Genomic DNA, 13,850 nt, shown 5'->3' on the forward strand with positions numbered 1-13,850 from the left:
CATCCGAAATTAAAAGCGCATGGTTAAGTTCATTTTGAGCCAGTAATAATTAGCAATCAGTATTCGTTATCTGTAATTACCTCATTTATTTGAATTTCACCTCGACACTTTTCGATCTTTAAAACTTAAATCCCCTCGAAGTCTTATTTTATGTGCTCAATGATTAGTTTTATTCAACTGACTTAGTGGACAACACGCTTTTAATTATATTTTTGCGAGCAGTACCTAACAAGGCGACAAATGCATAACTATCCATCAGGAGTAACCTGATTAATTGACATTATCTGTGCTGCATTGACAGAATATAGCGTTTTGCTGTTCATCAGTCCAATATTTCTCCAGACGGAGTCCAGCTTTTTGTATAATATTTTTTAGTTGTTCAAGAGTATGCTTGTAGCTATATCCATCACCTTCGTGTAGATAAAGTTTCTCTCCCTTCTCCAGTACCAGGTCGATGCCTAGACCAGCTGGAAAGGAAGACAAAAGTATTTATTTTTTCCGATTGGTTAAAAAATATCGCATACTTGTATGTTTGTCCACCTTTTCGTTGCAATAATGACCTTTTTGTTAATAGACCGATACCATTATAAAAAATAATGAACAAGAGCTGCAAGGAAATTAACGATCATCAGAAATCAAATCCGTTTGAAAAGAAAACAGACTTTAGCAAGAAAAAATAGAAATGGCAATCACACTTTAAACTTATTTCCCCTATACCATCACTATATAGCCGTCGAAATTAATTGGCTTTGCAATGCACCATTCAGCTAAGGTTATATCCTTCAAATCCTGCTTTTTCACCTGTATTTGATCCAATATATAAAGCCTTCTTTCAAGGCAAACCAAACACTATCCCATCATTTGGCATTCGAATTTCCGCTCTTTTACAAAACACACATATTGATGCCATTTGGAACGATAGAAATTCCACCCTGGCTCATGAATTCACATGAAGACACAGACAGTTTCACCTTTCGTTGATCCTTCCCGAAATTGCAGTTCAAATATGAAGCATTCTAGGTTACCTGAAAGATGTTGGTCTATATAATAGGCTACTACGCACTATTTCATTATTGTCTTAACTTACCCATTTAAGATTTTAACATTTGTCTTCTATATTTCGGTTTGTTTAATGTAATTTCTTTTTGGATCGCTGTGTGGTTTACCGTTTGATAGCCCCAATGACCTTTTATGTGTTGACGGGCCGTTAAGAATGTAATGATAATACTATTTTCCCTACAAGAGGTTCCATCATATTCCTGAATGATACCGACGTCCCTATGGGACTATATTTAAAAAAAGTAGTTTTGTAACAATGCTTTGTGTTACTTATTCCGTAGCAGTATCGGGGAAATGATTGTTTAACAACGAATATGTTTCAAACAAAAGTAGTTTGAAACCCATTAAGTGTGTTCAGAAGGAGTCCAATTTTTGAGGAAAAAAAGGGTTTGAAAGCAGAATTTTTAGCCAAGTTTTCTATGAAATTAACAGAAAATTTGTTTGAAATCCACTCATGCATTCAGGAGGAATTGCGTTTTTAAGTTGAAAAAGTTAAACGGCGGACCACAACCTAAAAAAAGGCCAATAGGTGATATAAAATCGTCAAATCAAACTATTTTCTATTTAAAGGACAGGATATAGGAATAGCGATAGGAACACTAGTTACTGTAATAGATTTGCGTGTGACGTTTCGGTGTCTGCACAGTCGCCTTCATCAGCCACATAACATATTCTAGCCCTGACATACGACGTGTACGAGATACTGAAATCTTATGTAAACTAGGGTCGATAATAGTGTCACGAGATGGTAAACAGATCATATACCACAAAATACACAAATGTACTGTGATCAATAAGATTTTTAAAAATCTTGATCAGAGTTGTGAGAGACTTAGTAGTCCCCCTCGTCCCTGTAATGTCTTCCAAATACGGTCATGAATCATTTTAATTACAAATCTAAGAAGTCGGGGAACATGTTGCGCTGGTGATAAAAGCTGAAATGTATTAACACTGTTTAATATCGAGGTCAGGTTATTTGTTATATACGGTATAGAGAATCAACGATAAGAACACAGCAACATGTATTTGTTATGGCAATCAAGAACATAGACCTAAATTTTTATGTAGTGTATCAATGCCTCCTGTGTGATCACGTTGACATATGGGTTGGGTTTTCCACCAAAAGTGTCTAGATATCATCTGTATTTACCTTCTACAACCAAATGTAATAACAAACTGATGTATACAGAATTGTTCGTTATGATGTAGCTATTGATGATATATGAAAGGCTATTACTTACGAACTGGCCATTTGGCAGCTTGTTTCGACTGGAGGTATACGTTTACATAACTCGTGCTGTCAGGCTTGGTGTCCAATGTAAAATCAACTACAAGATCCAGCATATCCATGTCGATCTCACTACCTTCCTCTTTATTCAGGCGTACAATGGCATTCCGTAAGAACGTCTGTGCTATAGCTATGGATGCAATATATGTTTAAAGTAAATATACTAGATGTACAAAACCAATAGTTTTAACTTTGTTTTATATTCTGTTGAATCTAGAAAGAGTTCGTGAGAAAAACCAAACAGGTAAATAAAATGTGTATTTAAAACAAAGCGTTTGGGGCGTGTTATAGAGTGATTATGGCAATCACGCAAACTGCACAGCAAATGAACAATTGACATAATGCTTTGCGTTTTGCCGTTTTTACAAACTTGTGATTACTTCTATCCGTCTTAATGAATATATTGAAGCTTTATATGTTCGTTCATTTGAATTTCTATAAGGTGACCCTGCATTTAGATTTGATGTAGTTATATGTGTAAAGATTGAATTCATAAACGTTGCAGATGAACTTGTTAGTACATACACGAAGTCTTTACATAAATAAGAAAAAATGGTAGTTATACTTTCCTTTAAGTCCATAGCATGGTTCTAAATAATTACCAAATTATCACAAATGTAAAACCCTCAACGCGTGATACAATATTTTAACGAAATGCATTGCCCTTCAGGTAGAGCGTAAGAACCGTCACAGTAGACATCATTCCAAAATCATAAGAGGTGAGTAAATTTGACATAGTCCTTTATGATAACCAGTTTTCCTTAATGTCTCCCATGGACACTGCTTCAATTTTGACCTTTACGTGAGCCTTTGACCATTTGAAAAAAAAGACGTTTGGGTTACGTACTTGGCCAACTCATGTCAGTGACTATTGAAAACAAGTTGCTACTACTTTTTGCTATTAATCCACTACATTGCTAGGGTGAAGCCAGCTTCGTTGATTATTCAGTATAATGTTACCGCTTGTGGTATCCATTCAGCATTGTCATGTCGATGTCAGTCAGTTCAACATTACCACCAGGAAGGATGCAAAATATATCATGGCCTCTTACAAACAAACGTCCATGCCTGCTGTTAATTGAGTTAAAATCAGTGCAATAAAGTTTGAAAACAACAGATGGTAGTGATAAATCTGCATTTGCGGCATGATATTCCATGGACTGGTATTCCCATGTGCCAAGGAATACAGAAAATATAACACGAAATGTTAAGACAAGTTCATGATATAGTATTAATGTCTTACGAATGGAAATATTTTCGATATTTCTATTACTTGGCCTTTGTATTACAGAAAGAGAGGGTTGAATATATACTGATAGGATAAAGAAACGCAGGGTAATATTTATTCCGATATTTTGAAAACGTGTTCTCCAAGTAAAGTGAAACTTTGTGGATTGAGTCATTAGGTCATATAACACCTTGTCATGTAACGAAAATTTAGTCACGGTACAGTGCGAAGCTCTGGTAAATGGAGGAAGGAAAAAACAAAAATCTCGTGCACCGTGTTGTTCTGGTCTCATGCAGCGTTGGTCAAGTCACTCTTCGTTAGTCTTTATACAGACCAACTGCTTCCCTAAAATTAATTGAGAATTTGATTCGTTTTCAGAATGGCACGACTCACAGAAGTTCAGTGGGGTCAGGCCATTCAGATGCTGATGCAAGGACAGCTGCAAAATCAGGTTTCTAGGCACTTTGGTGTTAATGTATCCACCATAGAACGTCTTGTAAGACGTCTTCGGGAAACTGGGCGATTGGCCGATTCGCCGTCTCTCATGTGCGTAATCGGCGTCTTACTGCCGTTGAGAGTGCACTTAATGTTCGTGGAAATCATGGGCGTCCTATAAGTTCAAAAACTGTAAGGAATCGGTTACGAGAAGTTGGCGTAAGGGCACGTCGCCCCTACGTAGGTCAACACCTTACCCCTGCTCTACGTCAGCGTCGTATGGCCTGGGTCGCTGCACATGCTCCACGACGGTTTTCTTCACGGACGAGTCTCGATTCTGTCTTTATCGATCTGACGGCCGTCAACGTGTCTACCGACGTCGTGGCGAACGTTTTACGGACGCTTGCGTTGTAGAGAGGGATAGGTTTGGTGGCGGTTCAGTAATGGTGTGGGGAGGAATCTCACACGGGTTAAAATAACAATTTGTTGTTATTGATGGCAATTTAACAGCAGCTAAGTATAGAGATGAGATCCTCCGACCCCATGTTATCCCTTTCTTACAGCAGCATAATCTAACCCTCCAGCAGGATAATGCTAGACCATACGTAGCAAAGATTTGCCAAGTCTTTCTGGCCGACAACAACATTCAACCACTAGATTGGCCGCCATATAGCCCTGATTTATCCCCATTGAGCATCGTTTGGACCAGTTGGATAGAAAGGTTCGAAAGCGCCAACCACCCCCTGCTACTCGAGCGCAGTTGACCAGAGCTCTGATTGAAGAGTGGGACAACATCCCCATAAGACGGATTAACGCCCTCATGAACTCTATGACCAGAAGAATAAGGGCCGTGACCACAGCAAACGGCGGACACACAAGATATTGATGACTCAGTTCAATTTCCATTTCAAAATCATATGGGTCCATTTAATTTAATCGTTAGTACCTCTTATACAGACAATACAGACTTTGGACATTTTTAAGCTTTAATTTATCTGTAAGTATACAAAATTTCGTTTTAAATGAAGCCCGATATTATACTTAGTTTCTGGTTTAAAGTTCACCCTGCGTTTCTTTATCCTTTTAGTATATAACAGCTATCATTACTTTGTTTGCATATTTTCAAGCGCGAAGTAGATAGCTCGCGCTTCTGCCAAGAATATTGAGGCGTTGTTCGGTAGCCGGCACCCATTGGCTTTATCTTGTGTAACCATGTCGGAGATAACCCTATTATCTTTCGAACCATCAATATATAAATGTAGAAATATTTTATATGTATATTTTAACTGCAATTTCGAGAAGGATGAAAAAAGGTGCAACTGCCATGGTCTGATTTAACACGTTCATGTAGTGAAATGACTGAATTTGGTCAATATAGATATTTGTGTTTTGCAAAAGAGCTGAAATCCGAATACCGAATGGAGGAATGGTCTTTGGTTTGTTTTGAAACACTTTGTATATAGATATATATATATATTGGGCCAAACAAAATTGAAAAAGCAGAATTTGAAGGATTTGACTTGATTAGCTGAGTGGTTTATTGCAGAGCAAACTTGTTTCGACGGCTTTATATTAATATATAGTTCGCTTGCCTCTACATAGAGGTGTGTTCTGAAAACTTGGAGAGCTAGCCTCACACCCTGGTGATGAAAAGTGTTAGTCATTTGAAATATGAAGGTCTAGCAGATCCTTACAAAATGAAGCCGCAGTCTAATTCTGATCTATTTAGAGTTCTACAAAGTCTGTCCATCAGCTCTAAAACCAGAGTAGGTCACCACGTTTTAAATATTCAGAGCCCGAAGTGGAAGGAACGACAATTTCCTAAGAATTTGGTTTGCTCAACAACAGCGAAACAAAGAAATATATTTGGATCGTGATGTTGTCTATGCATATGACAAAAATGCATACAAACTTTTATTATTGCGAAAATTTTAAATCCATTTTCGTCTGCCCAAATTTGGAGTCGATTCAGACATTGTTGTAGTTGAGTTTTCCATATCATACGTATTTTATAAACAAAATCTTAAGTAAGTTTTGTATAAGTGACATATTTCAGGAATCTTACATATATTGTAAAAACGACTATAAATGTGGTCCACGTGGTGTTTTTAACGTCTTAGTGTCTTCTAACACATACTAATGTGATAATGATATTTTTTTGGTATACTATACATCAACGGAAGACCTCGATGTCGTTTTTTTATTGCTTTGCTTTTACTGGGTTGATCGACCCGGGAACAGCTATAGTAATTTTAAAGCATGATTCCCTTTATAGTAGCTAGTGTCTTCGCTGCTAAAGAACTTACGCGAAACTCGGCCTGTAACATGCTAATTGGGTTAAATAGCTTGCTCATTACACAACCAAGATGGTACATATCGATTCGTTTCTAAACTTCCTGGTATGACGCCATGAAGGCCTAAGAATCGAATATCCGCGTATGTTTTAGTAGGACAACTCTCCAGCCGACTCTGCTTACTCAAACTCGTTATCGAATAAAAAAAAAACGATTAGTCAGAAGCGCTTTAAAGATTAAAATGACATATTGCCCTCATCTTTGTCAGCCGCCAATCCTATATACAACTGTTCAAACGAGGTATAAAGCGCGTTACGGTAATAAACCTTATAGTATTTAAAGTATATTTACAAATTGTTGACGTCATTTCACATAGAATTATAAGTACAACTCAAGTTTCTTATGATATCTACAAGATTTTTTTTTCTCGGAAGCCTAATCAATATATAGCAGTCCATCTATGTCTTTATTAGTTTGTTCATCACGGAAGGAAAGCACCAGTATGAGCCTTTTTTTCATATTGATGTTTGACTAATCGGTCGAGTTATGACGTCGGCGGCTCACGTGTTTTGATTTTCAGTAAAACAAAGCCATCTTCTGATTTCATTGCCTTGATCAATTATACATATTTTGAAGTTGCATGGCTGAAAATTGAAGGTTGATGGAAACATACCTGTTTTGTATGCCATTAAGATAGTGTTTCCATCTTGGGTGGTGTCAGCACTGAATACTAGTCGACATTCGTCTGCATAAAATAGTAATTGATTCGTTTGTTTGTTAGAAAATAATATTTATGATAAGTAATAAAACACCCATAGATAAAAAAATAATGGAATATTTCAATGTAAAATGTCAATTCAGTGACCGCTTCTGATTTATGTCCTTTCTTGCCGTTTGTTGTCCGTTAACATCTTCATATTGAAGAAAATGTAACAATTTACATTAAGCTTCGATGGAAAAAATATACATATATCATTATTGGTCTGGAATAAAAATTGATACGACAGCGAGATAATGTAGTTTTCACAGTTCACAACCACGGAAACCTGAAATTTGAGAGATATCCATTTAGTTCTTATGAAATAGCGAAATCAGACTCTACTAGGCTAAATTCAAGAATGTCGCCTGTCTACAAATTTATTTGTTTGTTTTTGACAGTCTCAAAATCGAATGGGCACAAATAAGGTTGGAGGGGGAACCTACACATGAAATTTCAAGAAATTGCGATAACAATCTTTCAAAGTGAAAATTTAAGATGGCCTCGCCTTTCAGCCATTCTGATTTCTTTATCAGTCCCAAAATGAAACTGCCACATCCAGGGTCAAACAGGAACCTACATAGAAAATATTGTTCTTCACTTTTTGAAGGTGTTCGCGCATGAGTAATACATGAGGAGAAAGGTAATCGGGCAGACAACTTCATGGGTTAATGTTAAAATCAAGAAGGTGTTCTGGAGCGTGAAATACAGCCACGGTAAGTTTGAATGTGTTTATTTCACGTATATGGTGTGCTAATGAACAATTGAATGTGTATATGTGTATAAGATTGCGCTTAGTGGTTGTTGATTGTGTTAAGGGAACAGGATAAGAGTATGTGATATCGAGTGTAGTGATGTGTATTGTTATGTAGCATAAAATTAGACATTACTGTATGGAAGAACAATAGTGATTTTGTAATAATACTTAATCATAATGTTGAGGACATACACTTGTAGGGATCATTATCTGTATACTGTAGCTCCATGTCCCGGTCCATATTCATATCGCTATGAGCTGAGCCGACGGTGAAATATATTGAAACCCTAAACAATTATATGCATATATGTGTATACCTTCAAGGACACGTGATTGTCTAGTTACCTGGCAGTAGGTATTGTACAGACTTGAGTCTTTGCAGGAATGTGAAGATATTATATATAACGCATTGTTGTTCATGGACATTATGGAGGTCCAGCAGTGTATTGTGGCCGTTGTGCTTCGGTTATGACACGTTATGACCCTATCTATGAGAAAGCTTCAGTGAGGTTGATTTAAGCGATGCCTCTCATTATATATATGAGAAACAGTGTCATGCAGCGCTTAGATATCTGTCAGGTGGAAGTGGTATGTGTGTGAGTCACTTGGGAACGTTAGGAATCAACTCATTGGAGGACCAGGAGAACTGTACTGACAATATTGTGCGGGGTTTCGTACCAGTGGAGCTCAGATTAGGATTTGGTAGACTTTGTGATAGTGCTATATTACACTTAAAAATATAGCAGGGTTTAGTAAGGGTGATATAATGTAGATACTATCATTGTGATACATTGTTATGAGCGTGAGTCCGTCGTGTGAGAGAGATTCATGTGTATGTAATTTTGTATATTTTACATAATCATTTCTGTAAATTGTTATAAATGTAAAATTTGAAAGCTGTCATTTCTCTCATTTGTTGAGTATGGCGCAATCTATCTCAGTTCAATTACGGGTCCTTTAAAAGAAATAGCGATAACTTTACCACAAGAAATAGAAGATGCCCAATTTTCTGCCATTTCTTTTTCCTGATCGGTCCTAAAATTAAATCGGCACAACAAGGCACCACGAATGGAAATGAAGAGAAACATCAAGTACTTAACTATAACAAACGTCATTGCAAAAATCCAAGATGAACGTCTGTCGGCTATTTTGATATTCTGATCAGTCCCAAGTTAAGTAGTATTAACTAAGGAAAAAGGCAAATAAAAAAAATGTTTACTGACAGATGGAGGACGGATCAAGGACGTTCGGCGATTTAAAAGCCCACCATCTGTTGATTTGTTTAAATGGTGTCCCACATTATCGTTTAAGAAACGTTAAAGAAAAAACAATAAAATGTCAAACACATCCGACTAACACTAACGACAATTACATAGATAATATTTTTGTATCATAATATAATGCACTTAACTGCATGAATATTGTATTCACATTTCTTCATTTAATAACGGCCACTTAAAAAAAATACAGTAATCATCATGGCGTAATTTCTTGATCTAGTCAATTGTTTATGCTATTCATATTGGAATAAATGAGATCGGTGCATCATATTAAATCAGTAGAATTCTTTTTACAAAATATCGACATCATATCCATGCACTCTTGGCAATATGACCAAAATATACTTTTTGTGATATTTCCATTTTTTAGGTATAGGTAGGTATGTTGCACAGTTATGCGATAACTTTTGTCAAATATTTCGAACGTCCCATGCGTTTTATAGATATTTCCAAGATAATATCTTACCTGTCAATATTGTTGATATCTTCCTGAGTATATTCACCTGATCATCATATGACATTATCATTAACGTGCTGAGAAATAGGACGAGTTTTGGACCTTCAACGCTCCTGAAAAAAAATACTATGAATGAAAAGTATTTGTTTTATTGAACATAATTGACACGTCAACGAAAACATATGATTTTCGTTTGACGTTTGATGCCCTATGCTCTATCGGTCGAACTAGTGTCGCCGAAACAAATGGAGCGAATTCCATACCTAAACAACAGCTGATATGCATCGGCAGTTTATGTAATATCGCGGGAAGTAATTTTAATTTTATATGGTAGTTCGTCCATCGACCGTATCATATTCTAATCTTCATTGACCTCTTTCTAAACTATTGGATGTCTAAATAATATCATAAATTACTCAAAATGGGGAGGAGAATCCACAAAATTGTGTTTATTGCGAAAAATCCAACTTCTCCCTATAACCTATACAGATTCTACCAAATATTCTGAAATAGCTTCTTCATTTCGAGTGCCAAAGGGGCTTGGTTAGACTCTATACCATTTCCTCAAGTGCAAAAACGAAAAAAAAAAAAAAAAACAAGAGAGCCTCGCTAGCTATTTCATGAGCGGATAAACGATATATTAGTCTTATTTAATTATAATCAATTTTCGATTCACTTAACACGAGCGAAACTAGAAATGTTAAAATCTAAATGTTTGCGTACGGCGGACGAAACCAGTAATCTAAATGTCAAATAACATTTCAGTACTTACCTCAGTTGTTCTATTCCTTGTTCGAAGTCTTTTGGTATGGGTGTTATATTAACAGCGGCACCGTATTCATTCGAAAGTTTCGACGCTGATTGCAGAAGGAATTCTTAAAAATGAACACAAAAGTTACACTTCGAGTGTTGTTCACTTTATCAGGACCATCGTTGCGCATAGAATGTTAATAAAGGTTTGATTTAAGACAAATTTAAACTTTAGATGATGAAAATACCGTGATTAATACTTAATGTAAAGCAGCTGCTTTGTTTGATTGAATCATTTCATGAAGTGAAAAGTCAACTTCAGGTGAATTTAAGAGCCAGGGTGGAATTTTTATCGTTCCAAATTTGGTCAACATCAGCATTTTGTGTTTTGTAAAAGAGCGGAAATTGGTGTAATGGTCTTTGGTTTGTTTTCAAAGAATTTTTGATATTTTGGGTGAAATACAAGTAGAAAACATGATTTGAAGGATTTGTCATAAGCTGAATGGTGTATTGTGACGGCTATATAGTGATGGTTCGTTAGTCTTTGGTATAGAAGTTCATGATAAGTTATGAATCACATAGGCGTTTTGCATCTTTAAAATATCGCACGAGGTATAGCTTGTTCTTTTTAAATAATTTACATAAAACAAAAAATACCGAAAACATGAAAAGATGTACAGATTTATTTCGACGACATCTAAAATCCAAGTATGTAATGTGAAACTCTCAAGTGACAATATGGTATACAATAACATGTTCTTGAATTCCAATACAAACAAAATATACGATAGACGTTTCTTTTATTTCAAGACAAGACGTCAAGAGTATATATGAAAGTGAAATTAATGCTTGTCAATTTTCTTTGCGATCTTGTTACTTGTTTTGATAACACTTTCTAAATAATTGTCATCGTATGAAAAGAAAACACATCAACCAACAATAGGCACGACTTATTTCCATCGAGAGGCCTTTAGGAAAATCTTACCACCAAATGCAAAGAAGACGTTGTCAACCGGAGACTATTATTATTTAAGAGCTTGTCCTTCGTATATTTTTACTTTGATATAATTTCACATTCAACTATGTGTATAGTCAGTCCCCTTTTGTAGAGAATAAAGCATTGATAACATGAGAACGAGGATGCTCTTTCAGTTCTGGATAAGGAAGGTGGTGTACAAAGTGGAAACAATCAAATGTGCTTATCTGCTTATTAAAAAGATATTTTCTAGAAGAGGATATTGAAGATTTGTTAAAAGCGGTTTGGAGACGAGGACATTTCCACTTACCTTTTGAAATATCCACTGGATAAAAGGAACATTTTCCTTGCCTTTCAATCAGTTCATCTATACAAATCTTCGATTTGGAACAATTACCGCTTCCGATGTCAACCAATATTAATTCATTTGGAAGTCGAGGGATGATATCCTTCAAATAAAAAAAGAAAGAAGAAAATAAAAAATGGATGAAACAGAGTGTGAAATATTGTATTTCTAATAAAGGAATACAAGCAGTTGTAATGCATGCTTAAAAAAATACACATATTGACTGCACGGGGATAAAATCCTTTATCCACTTGTAAGACCCATTTTTTTTGGTGCTGTCGGCACCGAGTTTGCACTGTTAACGACAAAGCTTGCCCATATTACCATATAAAATAACTATAACTTCTAGCTTTATAGAAGTATTGTTTTTGTATTTCCTTTCCTTACCTGGATATGGTCCTGTAAAATAGACATTTGGCATCTTGTAAAATAGTTCTTGCCAGCGTTTTCCGTTGCACACTGATGTTGGAGTTCCGATCCAGTTTTGTCGTAGTTGTACCAAGTAGGTATGTACTTAGGTTTTGACATTAGGCCTGCCACCAAGACACCTTTTTGCGGAGTTTCTCCCATTCTTCTACCTGTCTAACACATATACACATTTTCACCTTACAAGAAAATGTGCTAATGAAGAAAAGTGCATACTAAACAATAATGTTATTACGCTTTTACTCTCAGTGTTATTGTGTATGCAGGTTGAATTCTTTATCGCTACCACCTGTTGTTTTTTAACTTCATTTTACTGATTGAACAAATTTTAAATGTTCAGTGGCAAGAGGAATAAAATACATATACCAATATCGAATTTCACTCCGTAAAACCTGTTATTGGTCAATGGTCTCCAGATCATAGTAACAACCAAGGAGACGAAGTTGTTCTTGCCCGTATTTGGATGGGTCACACATACCTTGCACATTCATATATGTTGGAAGGCGAAGATATTCCTCGGTGCATAGAATGTGATGAGTCATTCACAGTTAAATTTTTTTATTGGATTGCACTGACCTTCTGTCTACTCGAGAATGTTATTATCGTAACATTACATGTCTAAAAATATGTTGGTCGATATAATATTTTATGTTAATATACGCATTTCTGATTTTAAAGTGTACCCTGAGAAGTCAGCTATGTTGACTTTAAAAAATAGTTCTGAACATAAAATACACATTGCCGACAACACACCTTTGGCTGAAAGGCTTTGACCTCGTTTTCGGGCACCCAAACCTGTGACGTCATAAATTCAACGCTTTTGCTGATGCAACCACATTGCCGTTACTGTGCTATATGTGATTGTGTTCTATTTTGAGGTTTTCCGGAGTATTTTCTTTGTTTATTTACGAGAAAGTACTTCACATCTCGAAATATTTAAGGTAGTGAACGAGGGGTCGGTAATTAGCGTTAAAATTCGCTAAAATGGCTTCCTATCGAGGAGGGAAGCGGTGTGCAGCGTACGGTTGTCCTATCATAACACGGATGGGGTGTCGATGCATGCCGTCGATAAATAAAACTGTTGATTAATTGAAATTATATTTGTTAGTTTGATATTTTGTTATTAATTCTACAACTAAACACAAAATTGATAGGCTAGCCTATGGCTTGGGCGGTCATTGGAATATTATTCCTTCGTAATCGTGAACGCCTAATACACGGTGTAGGCCAAGTCGTGAATTGGTCCCGGGAATTTTCGTCCCGAGAATTTTCGTACTACTATTATATAGTATAGAATATTAGAATTTATAGAATAAGTTATGCGTGTATAAGGTGTGTATGTTGCGTATATAAGGTGTATATGGGTTTTATACCTTCCAGCAGACGATGTTATTTTAGTTAATTATTAAAGATCGTTAATACGATCAATGTGCTGTTTTGTTTTTAATTTTGCAATTGTAAAAATAACAATAAGATCACCAGTCTTGATTTGTAAACAGTTCACAGTGTAGATATGTCATCTAAACTCATAATTACACCTGTGCCAGGCTATGTAATTAGCACCTCTGTGGCTTGTAGAAACAATGGTGACACCTGTGAGACGACACGCCTGTCGGCTAACAACAGACGCATACAAGTACTTGGGTAAAAACCAATCAAATCATTGTATAAACTTCTAAAACATAAAATTTTATGATCAACACAGCGGAGGGTGTTATAATTGGTTGTTGACACCCTATCTATATATACTGAAACGAATAAGAAACGCAACTTCAAACTGTAGGTTTAATAAAATAG

The 13,850-nt window shown here is 36.0% G+C and overlaps 2 protein-coding genes across 2 annotated transcripts; both read right to left on the reverse strand.

Moving 5' to 3' along the window:
- Positions 1 to 270: 270 nt before the first annotated feature.
- LOC132564288 (uncharacterized) lies at positions 271 to 7,043 on the reverse strand. The gene is made up of 3 exons (XM_060228958.1): positions 6,978 to 7,043; positions 2,301 to 2,477; positions 271 to 467 (listed from the first exon to the last, which is right to left on the reverse strand). Exons 1-3 carry the CDS (start codon positions 6,991 to 6,993, stop codon positions 271 to 273), a joined length of 390 nt encoding a protein of 129 aa, XP_060084941.1. The 5' UTR covers positions 6,994 to 7,043.
- Positions 7,044 to 7,327: 284 nt separating this feature from the next.
- LOC132564289 (histidine N-alpha-methyltransferase-like) lies at positions 7,328 to 12,197 on the reverse strand. The gene is made up of 5 exons (XM_060228959.1): positions 12,015 to 12,197; positions 11,592 to 11,730; positions 10,328 to 10,430; positions 9,565 to 9,668; positions 7,328 to 7,350 (listed from the first exon to the last, which is right to left on the reverse strand). Exons 1-5 carry the CDS (start codon positions 12,195 to 12,197, stop codon positions 7,328 to 7,330), a joined length of 552 nt encoding a protein of 183 aa, XP_060084942.1.
- Positions 12,198 to 13,850: the final 1,653 nt, after the last annotated feature.

Source organism: Ylistrum balloti, unplaced genomic scaffold (assembly GCF_031769215.1).
Source record: "Ylistrum balloti isolate Yb309-2 unplaced genomic scaffold, AGI_CSIRO_Ybal_v1 Utg372140, whole genome shotgun sequence".
Classification (NCBI taxonomy): Eukaryota; Metazoa; Mollusca; class Bivalvia; order Pectinida; family Pectinidae; genus Ylistrum; species Ylistrum balloti.

What these genes read in the sequence shown, in the direction of transcription:
- LOC132564288 (XM_060228958.1), bottom strand. An exon ending in AGCTGCCAAATGGCCAGTTC is followed by an intron (nt 468 to 2,300) that starts GTAAGTAATAGC and finishes CTTCCTTTCCAG; the next exon opens with CTGGTCTAGGCATCGACCTG.
- LOC132564289 (XM_060228959.1), bottom strand. Translation starts at nt 12,197, where the DNA reads ATGGGAGAAACTCCGCAAAAAGGTGTCTTGGTGGCAGGCCTAATGTCA. An exon ending in CAAGGAATAGAACAACTGAG is followed by an intron (nt 9,669 to 10,327) that starts GTAAGTACTGAA and finishes ATTTTTTTTCAG; the next exon opens with GAGCGTTGAAGGTCCAAAAC. An exon ending in GATATCAACAATATTGACAG is followed by an intron (nt 7,351 to 9,564) that starts GTAAGATATTAT and finishes CTCAAATTTCAG; the next exon opens with GTTTCCGTGGTTGTGAACTG.